This window comes from Helianthus annuus, chromosome 10 (genome assembly GCF_002127325.2).
Source record: "Helianthus annuus cultivar XRQ/B chromosome 10, HanXRQr2.0-SUNRISE, whole genome shotgun sequence".
Taxonomy (NCBI): Eukaryota; Viridiplantae; Streptophyta; class Magnoliopsida; order Asterales; family Asteraceae; genus Helianthus; species Helianthus annuus.
In genome coordinates, this window is record NC_035442.2 from 160,361,730 (window position 1) to 160,371,620 (window position 9,891).

The window sequence follows — 9,891 nt, forward strand, 5'->3', positions numbered from 1 at the left end:
ATGGACTAACCGATGACTTTGGTTTCAGCTTCGGTTGAGGATTATAACCGAACCACCAAACCATGCACAACACAATGAAATGGATTGCCCGATTACTTCGCCTTTGATGTATATCTATCACAATGATGTTACAATAAATATCACATGAATAAGAAAACTATTATTTTATTTATATATTTTACATACTTATCTCATTTATTATATGTATTTTTATGATTACATATATAAAAAACCAAATTATTTGTGTAAAGAAACTAATTTACATATGTGTAAAGAAACAAATTTACGTATGTGTAATTATAAAATTACATATGAAAAAAATGATAAAACTACTCTTAACACACATGGAATCATAATAAATGATAACAAATACCCTTAAACAATGTTAAATATAAAAATATATAAGTAAAATGATTATTTATTAGAAGTTCAGTAAGTTCTGCAATTATTTAGAGTTCTGATATGATGCTTACCATATATATATATATATATATATATATATATATATATAGGGGAAGGTTCAAATGAAAACCACTAGTTATTGTGAAAACTCGAAAACTAATTTAAAAAAGCCAAAAAACATACAATTTTTTTTTTTAAATTTTTTTTTGCAAACCAAATTTCGCAGGTTTTTTTATATAAACAAAAAAAAATTTCAAAAAAAAAAAAAATTGTGTAGTGCACATGTACTCCACATGTGTATGTGTACTACACATGTGTACTACAAAAAAAAAAATTTTTTTTTGTTTTTTTTGAAAGAAAGTTTTTTTTATATATAAAAACCAGCGATTTTTATAAAAAAATTGAAAAAAAAAATTTGTGTGTTTTTTAGGTTTTTTTAGTTAGTTTTCGAGTTTTCACAATAAAAGTGGTTTTCATTTGAACCATCCCCTATATATATATATATATATATATATATATATATATATATTTGAAGTTATGCATATCTTCATAATCTTAACCCTTGCATATCTTCATAATCTCAACCCTTAACCCGATTATAACATAATAAACGAGTGTTTTTATTTTTGTTATTTTATTAAAAAGAATAACCACATCGAAATACAGAAATAGGGGTAGAAACCCATAAACAAATTACATAATGCAAAACCATTCCAAGCTTTAAAGATCAAGATCCCATTTTTATATTTATGCAACTCTACTAATCAACCCTTGTTCCATATAAATGCACTATCTTCAATCTTTATGCGGGTAAAGACGAATAGGCAGACCCTTGGCCGGGCTAGGCATCGGGTTGACCACAATCTGCTCATCTGGAATCATTTTCTCCCATTTGAACTTTGTTACGAGATGATGCATGAACACGAGTATTTCTAGTCGAGCATACTCTTTTCCGGGACACATTCGTGGTCCTCCTCCGAATGGCACAAACGTGTATGGCGCGGGTCCCTTACCTTCAAATCTTGACGGGTCAAATTTCGTGGGTTCGGGGAAGAACTCAGGGTTCTTGTGGGTTGAGTTTGCACTCCAATACAACTATACAAAGAAAATGAAAAGTTTGTTAATAAAAATTGAGATTTTTGGTTACATTGTATGTTAGATAATTTAATTACCTTCCAGCCCTTGGGGATAGAATAGCCATTGTAGATGAAATCAGTAATGGCTTCTCTAAAAGCACCTTGGAGTGGTGGGGCTAATCTAAGAACTTCACATGCAACATTCCATGAGTACTTCATCTTCCCTAGATCTTCCCAGTTCAATAGTTCTCCAGCTGCTTTAGATTTTGCAACCTCCATTTGTTCTGCATGCATGAATGAATATGTACTTCATCACATATCATATCATGATGATTATCATTACTATTTTTATTTTAAGGTGTTTTAGCAAAATGATAAGTGTTTCCATTAGATTTTTTTAAAGGTTTCTAAAAAGTTCGCTACCCAGGTAGCGGACTCTTATAACACTGACACCAGATATCTCGAATACGCTGAAATGACAAAACTAAAAAAAATGAGTCTCCTCTTTTGACCAGCAGGCTCATCTCGAATACGCTGAAATGACAAAATTAAAAAAAATGAGTCTCCTCTTTTGACCAGCAGGCTCTGATTGAGCCTGCTGCTTTGACTAACGGACTCCCTAGAAACCAAAACAAGTTCCAAAACCTCATAGAAACGTTTATATTTTCCTAGACCAACTCGAAAAAAAAGAGAATTCATCATATCATATATTATTTATAATATAACATTTGTGGAAGGGTTTATTTCTAATCCGCTAGAGTGATTTTCCTTTTTTTTCTCTTTTTAAGGTTGTCTTTTAATTTGTCTTAGCCCCTTAAGTTATCTATAGGCTTTGTAAAATTTTATTTTAACTCTCGAGTTTTATGTGCTTATTTTTATATATTGTTATATAAATTTTGAGTATATATCTAATCAATGGTATCTTGTATACCTTTGTAGACACCATCATAGATCTCTGGCAACTCCGCTAGATACTTAATGATAAACGCGCAAGCCGAGCTCGCGGTGTCATGACCGCCGATCAGCAACCCTAAGATCTTGTCAGCAATGTCATATTCAGCCATGAATTTTCCATCTTCATCACTAGTAAGAAGCATATGTGACAATATATCTTGAGTTGGTGTTGCTTTCCCTTGAGCCAAATCAACTTTCCTTTGCTTCACAATAGCCAAAAGTTCTTTCCTTATAAAACTTGCAGCATTGATCCCTCTTCGAAAAGGTGTCCCCGGAAGATCAACCGGGATCGCTAGGAGCCCCAAGGCTATGCTCTCAAACGGGCCGGATAAGTATCGAACCCGTTCAGGATCATCAATGCTAATAAAGATTTTGCATGCAAGCCAGAAAGTGAAGTTTTTGGTGAGCTCATAGGTCACCACTTCATCTTTCCCATCCCACCATGTAGCAAAGTGTTGTTGCGTAACGACATCCATAACGGGGACATAACGGTGTAGCGCTTCGGGTTTGAAGAAATTCGGAAGCATTTTTCGCATTTTAATGGCTTCTATTTTCGAAGTTTTGTCGGATGAAGGAAAGATTTTGTCTACGGATGAAGGCCACCATGCTTGTACAAGTTTGTTTTCATTTGAGAACAGGAACTTGTTACCTTGTGCACCACAAAACACTGCAGCATCTTCTAGCATGAGAGATGTTCTAAACACGATTGGCGAAAACTTCGACATGCGGTCGAATATGAACTTTTCGGGATGACCGTTCCATCCGGTCGAGAGAAACTCGAAACTTTCTCCGATTACAGGCCACCCGGTTCGCCCCGGTGGAAGTACTTTTCCATCTTGTGTTGGTTTGGACTTGTAAAGGAAAAAGTGAATAGAGAAAGAAACCACAAGGACAAAAAGAGATAGAAGAGATGCATAGAAGATATCCATTATTAATTTCTATCAATCAAGTGTGTTTTACAATGTAAATAATGAGTGTATATATAAAGAGATTGAAGGTTTGAGAGTGACAAGGGTGAAGATACCATAAGGGAAAATTATGCTTGGTTTGAAATGTACATGTGAGATAGATGTCAAAATGGTGAATCTTTTAAACAAGATGTTGACAAATAAATTGTTTGCAATAAAATTAAGGGAAATTGGCCTATAATAATCTCACTTAGACCTTGTTGGCCATTAATAATCTCACCTCAGAATATTCCCCCCACCAGTCCCACCTTTCACCTATTTTTCCTACAATGGTCCCCCGTTAAAAAAACTTAACGGAGTTAAGCTTTTTTCCAAATTACAAAAAGATTTTTTAGGGCTTTTGATTAGAACGACGATACGAGTCCATTGATGTAAAACTTGCCTCGAAACGGTGCTCCAAACGATGAAAACGGCGCTTCAATTCGGGTGTTTAAATTTCCAATTAACCAAAATCAAGTCACTTGGAGCACCATTTCGAAGTAAGTTTTACATCAATGGACTCGTATCGTCGTTCTAATCAAAAGCCCTAAAAAATCTGTTTGTAATTTGGAAAAAAGCTTAACTCCGTTAAGTTTTTTAACGGGGGACCATTGTAGGAAAAATAGTTGAAAGGTGGGACTGGTGGAGGGAATATTCTGAGATGGGATTATTAATAGCCAATAAGGTCTAGGTGGGATTATTACAGGCCAATTCCCCTAAAATTAATTATTCAAGAAAAGTTGATCTAGTTGGTTAATTTTGTTTGTTTAAACTCATAATCAAACTTAGATTTCACTACTATTATTCGCAAAATCATTTATATATCGTTGGTTAATTTTTTAAACTCATAATCATATTTTGATTTCACTATTATCATTTATCGATCGGGTTAATTTTCTAATGCACAATGTTAAAGTGTATACATACGTATACCGACCGCAGTTTAAAAACGTGTTGTCATAAGTCATTGACGATGCACACGCGTAAGTATGAAAAACTTTTTTTTTTTGGTAAAGGGTTACCCCGGTGAATTTTATAAATAATAAAAGAATAACACGAGTGTGCCAGAGAGACACACTAGAGCTAGACTTGGCATACCAAGACTAGACAAAACCAAAAACAACATCCCCAAAAAACCAAACAAAACAACCAAGAAAACAAACTAAGCCCAAACAATGGCTACACACAAACAACCTAGACTACAAACACTAGCCCGGATAAGTATGTAAAACGCTTAAAGACACTATTAAATGGTATACCTACGTATGTGTAGGTTGAAAAAATATACGACTCTCCTTAATGTATACGTGTACCTAAAACCTTAAAATACACTATTAAACCATATATGTGTAGGTTGAAAAAAATATACCGCCCTCATTGATGTATACAGGTAGGTACCTAAAACTTAAACACACTATTAAACCGTATATCTGTAGGTTGAAAAAAATATACCGCTCTCGTTGATGTATATGTATAGGTACCTAAAATTTTAAACACAGTGTTAAACCAGATATGCGTAGGTTGAAAATATATCTTATCATTGACGATACACGTCTGGAAAGCAACGTAATCATATGATTGTGAGTTGCTCTTGTCTTCTTCATCGCCAATATCAACAGTTCGATCTTCATTACAAACTGTTGAATCCATTTGTGTAAAGAATGTAACAATTGACAAAAAAAAATTTGATTATCTAATATATGTTTGTACTTTGTAGAACTTATTCTACAATATGTTGGTATATGTCAGGCATATTTGAACAAACAAAAGAATATTATCCAACTATATCTTCAGCAGTTATTCTGGACAAATGTCTGTCTACAATGAAAGATATCATGAGATTATCTTCAATAGTTCAGTTTCAGCCTACTGTTTCAAAACCGAGCCGATCTCAGCTAGTAACATATCTTGAAGGCATGGAATGAGCTCAACGCCTCAACTCAAGCTCGTTTATATCTTCAGTTATTTCGAAGAAAGAAAAGATGCTTGATAATGATTCTAATGAAAGGCAAGAGGGAACTGGAAGTCGTCAAATGAAATAACAAAATACGATTTTCACAAAAATCTACAGCCAAAAGAATGTAGATAGAACTTTGGCGGCTTGCTTAGACTTAACAGATAGATTAGTAGACCAGAACGTCCGTGAATGCTCAAGCGGATGGCGTTTTAGGTCCTTACAGGTCTTAGAAACGTGCAGAATTTGGTCGCGCACGAATGAGGCGGTAGTTCAGTGATCAGAGATGCTGAGGCTGTTGTTCAGTGGCTTACAAGGTGGCAGTGTTCTTTATATTAGTAAGGGTAAAATGGTCAATTTACAAAAAGTTGATAAAAATTTTAACATCATTAGTGAGAAAAGGGGAGAATACCAATCCTAAACGTCAAGGATGAATAGCGTAACTATTTAAGTGGACGAAAGATGCAACTTTCAATATACCTAATGAATGAAAAGTGTAAGTCTGTGATAAAACGAATCAAGATGTCAAATATGTTGAAAACAAACTTTGGACAACTGTCAAGGCCGTTAGTCCTCATTTCACTTAAAACAATAATCAATTGCCTATTATAATACAGATAAAAAAAGTCTTCATGTATGCTAAACATAGTTATCGATAGCGAATAGCGACAACGTACCTATATGCTACGTAGCGATAGCGATGAAATAGCGCCCGCTATTTCGTGTTTAGCGATAAGGTAGTTAAAAATTTAAGAAATAAAAAATAGCTATCTACGTAACTTTTTTTTTATATATATAACGTTAGTTTTATACCTTTTATGTATAAATTTATAAGTTTAAGGACCAAATGTAAGCTAGTGAAAATAGGGGGGTTAAATGTTAAAATACACAAACTAATTTTACACTTTTTATGTAAATTTTACAAGTTTTAATGACTAAATGTAACCTAATGAAAAATAAAGGGGTTAAATGTTAAAATCCACAAACTTATTTAACCCTAGAAAGGCTCAGCCGCAACAAAAACAGAAAAGGCAGCCGCTCTTCTCTTCTTCTTCATAGTTTCCAGCAAGTTTCCGGCAAGTTTCCGGAAGAAATTGCAGGTTTCTGGCCGGAGCAACAAAAACAAAAACGCAGCCGCTCTTCTCTTCTTCTTCATAGTTTCCAGCAAGTTTCCGGCAGGTTTCCGGCAGAAATTGCAGGTTTCCGGCCGCTATTTTCACGCTATTCAGCGCTATACACCATATAGCGACCATGTCTCGCCTCGCCTCACCACACTATTCACAATAGCGGTCGCTATTGCCGCTATCAATAACTATGATGCTAAATACTAATAAAAGGCATAGTAATGGACTAATGGTATGTATGTTAAGAAACACCAAACTAATCTAGTGATTAGCTTGTGGTATGTGCCTCGACAAATAAGGTTAATCTTCTTTATCTTCTCCAAGCTGTAGCCGTGATCTTCCTGCAAAACACTAAACACCCCGTTAAGCTCGTTAAGAGGAGGGGAATAGGGGGATTCTCCTCTTAATCACTCTCCAGCGTGAGAACAAGTATGTGTTTTGAGGGAATAAGTGTGTGATTAATAGTGAGAGAGCAAGGAATAGAACGAATCAACCTGTAAGTGAAAGCACCTATTTATAGCCGGAGTAGTGAAGAAGGAGGTGGGCTGATGGGCCTTGGGCCTGGAGACGACAACAAGGAATATCCTTCTTGTCCCCTCTGCAGCAACCGTTAGTGCTTCTGGGTGAGGGCGGAGTTGGCGCACATTGAATGGGTCCACGTGTCCTGACCGTTGTCCTTGTTGTCCCTCTGCCATCAGCGGCTGAGTGGAGATCGTGGAGCAGGTGTCGGCGCACGCTGATTGGTGCCACATGTGCGTCCTTGTGTACTCTCCTGTCTCTTGTACGGTTGCTAATCGTGAAGCACGATCGAATACAGCCTGTTGGACACTCATTGGTCCACTGCTCTGCCACTTGTGCCTTTAGTACTCTCCTAGGATGACCTGCGCCCTTGTCCTCCGCGCGGCCTCCGGGGGTAAACCCATGCAGCCGGCGCAAGATCCAGGGAGTGAGGGTTTTCATCCAGGAAGTTAAGTGTGGAATTTGGTCTTATCTTTGCTAGGACCTCGCGCGCGGCCTAGGTTTCACCTTATTAGCCGGCGCGGGGTTGTCAAAGATGCCAGATTATTAAAATAGGAGTATGGTCCTACATACGACCTGGTTGGTCAGCGCGGGTTTTTGGAACCATACCCCTTCAATATACCTAATGAATGAAAAGTGTAAGTCTGTGATAAAACGATTCAAGATGTCAAATATGTTGAAAACAAACTTTGGACAACTTTCAAGGCCGTTAGTCCTCATTTCACTTAAAACAATAATCAATTGCCTATTATAATACAGATAAAAAAGTCTTCATGTATGCTAAATACTAATAAAAGGCATAGTAATGGACTAATGGTATGTATGATAATCAACTAGATGAAAATATATGTGAATCCTGTTGGATATAATGTTCAATTGTCGATTATAATTCAACGTTGCCGTCAAGGTACGACCCAAAGAGTTACACTTTGGGCAACGAACATTTAACGGTGTTTTAATCGTTAATCACCGGATCACGAAATAATAAGCGTAACGAAAGAAACGGGTAATTATTTAGAATAATTATGGAGAGCCCGGATTAATATTATAATTAATTTGTTAATTATAAATAATATTAGATAATTAAAAGTAAAGAGATCATTGTTATAATTATGAGATAATTATGTGGAGTTGTGATTAGATTACAATTCTAATGTTGATTTTAAATAAAAGATATACATATTATATCTTTAATTACTTCCAATACAATCTCATGTATGCATCCGTTAGACATATAAAAGGGATATGCAAAGGGAGTTATTATGGATCTCGAATACTATTTCTGATACTTGCTCTAGGCTACTGCCATTGAAAATAAGAAAAGAACAAAAGGTTATCTAGTCAGCTTTTGCTTTCTTTTGTCGAGCAAGAATAAGAAAATCACAAAAATAAAAAAAAAACAAGTCGTCACTTCCGCATAACAGGAGATCCGAGATTTCGGTAGCGAGTACAAGTGAACGTGTTTGTTTCTTTGATTACGCAAAAGGTAAGTAAAGTTTTTGAACTTTATTTTTCTTCAGTTTAAAGGTTTCGTTTGAAATTGTTTCAAACGAACAAATATGATTTCGTGGTCAACGATCATCTAGCGAGATCGTTCGTTGAACCAAGGTGTCTTACTTGGTAGTCACGATTCTTTAATTTTTATATAACCTATTTTGATTGTAATGAGATCACTGGTGGAAACGGTTTAGATCTTAACCTCGTGTACATGTTTTCCGCTGCGTTCAGTTTGTTTGACAAATTGACTAAAATTATTTTCTAAAAGTTACACGAAAATTCCAACAGTGGTATCAGAGCCACCTTACAAATCAAAGTAGGTTATTTTATAGATGTGTTTGTAGATCTATAAAATAGTTATAGGATTGCATGCTTAAAATCGAGTAGATTTGGCATAGGATCCTGTCACGTATAATAGTTATAGGCAAGTTTTATTAAGGCCAAACATGAACACTTGTCAAAGTTCTCTTTGACAAAATAATTTTGGCCTTAACCTATTTCGTTTAGCTTAATGATCGTACTATGCAAATCCGGGTATAGAATTTTTTTTTTAACAAGCGTACTAAATTAGTTGTTTAGCTACGTGGTTAAATAAATTAAAAGGTTGGAAATATTGTAATAATGATTTTAATATCAAAGCGATATATATTTTAAAAAAAAATCAGAACTCATTAAATTTTTCATTATCGGAAATTTAAACAAACAAAAAAAAGGAAGTTTTTTTTTAGGATTGGATCCAAGATTAAGTGTGAGCACAAAAGGGTTTGTGCTACACTTAATGGGCTCGGTTCACGTTCTTGGACTCGAACGAACCGAACATATTATGAACCCGGAATTGCATATTTATTTATTTATTTATTTTGCGTTTTGCCATGAGATGTTTATTACGCCATAAAATTAATAACTAATACACGATCATTAAAACTACAATTTTAATAAAAGGTTTATTAAGTATTGGATAGGTAATTAAAATAAACAGTTTATTTTAAAATACAAAAATCAAAATTGGTTTTACAAAATTAAAAATTAATTTGAAAACCGTAATTAATAAAAGTTATTAATTAAAATAAATTTGCGACACGACCAACTTAGATTAAATAGGGTATTTAAAATTAATCGGTCGAGTGATTGAAAGGTGTTTCAAGTTGTCACAAATTAAAACGTAAAATTGATTTTTACAAAGGAATTGTATAGCCTATGTTCATGCCATAGGCCGTACAAGTATTTTAAAACGACCCGAACTGGTAATTTTAAAATATAACCCAAACTAAAATTGATATTCTACGCCACCCTGAATTAAGAACACCCGAACTGATCTATCCGAACCCCTGGTGCTAGTGTTTACCCTGCATCCAGGCCTACGGTTTTGGTTAGGGGTAGTTCCGCGATTTCCATGCTTACATGGGCCGGGCTACGGT

At 35.0% G+C, this 9,891-nt stretch overlaps 1 protein-coding gene across 1 annotated transcript; it reads right to left on the reverse strand.

The window, feature by feature from the left end:
• Positions 1 to 1,025: 1,025 nt before the first annotated feature.
• On the reverse strand, positions 1,026 to 3,387 carry LOC110886222 (beta-amyrin 28-monooxygenase). Its single transcript, XM_022133996.2, has 3 exons — positions 2,410 to 3,387; positions 1,575 to 1,762; positions 1,026 to 1,497 (listed from the first exon to the last, which is right to left on the reverse strand). The coding sequence occupies exons 1-3, from the start codon at positions 3,359 to 3,361 to the stop codon at positions 1,198 to 1,200; spliced, it is 1,440 nt and encodes a 479-aa protein (XP_021989688.1). The 5' UTR covers positions 3,362 to 3,387; the 3' UTR covers positions 1,026 to 1,197.
• Between the last annotated feature and the right edge of the window lie 6,504 nt (positions 3,388 to 9,891).

Coding starts and splice junctions, on each gene's coding strand:
- LOC110886222 (XM_022133996.2), bottom strand. CDS start 3,361: ATGGATATCTTCTATGCATCTCTTCTATCTCTTTTTGTCCTTGTGGTT. Junction 1,763..2,409: donor CTATGATGGTGTCTACAAAG/GTATACAAGATA, acceptor TCATGCATGCAG/AACAAATGGAGGTTGCAAAA. Junction 1,498..1,574: donor CTATCCCCAAGGGCTGGAAG/GTAATTAAATTA, acceptor TTCTTTGTATAG/TTGTATTGGAGTGCAAACTC.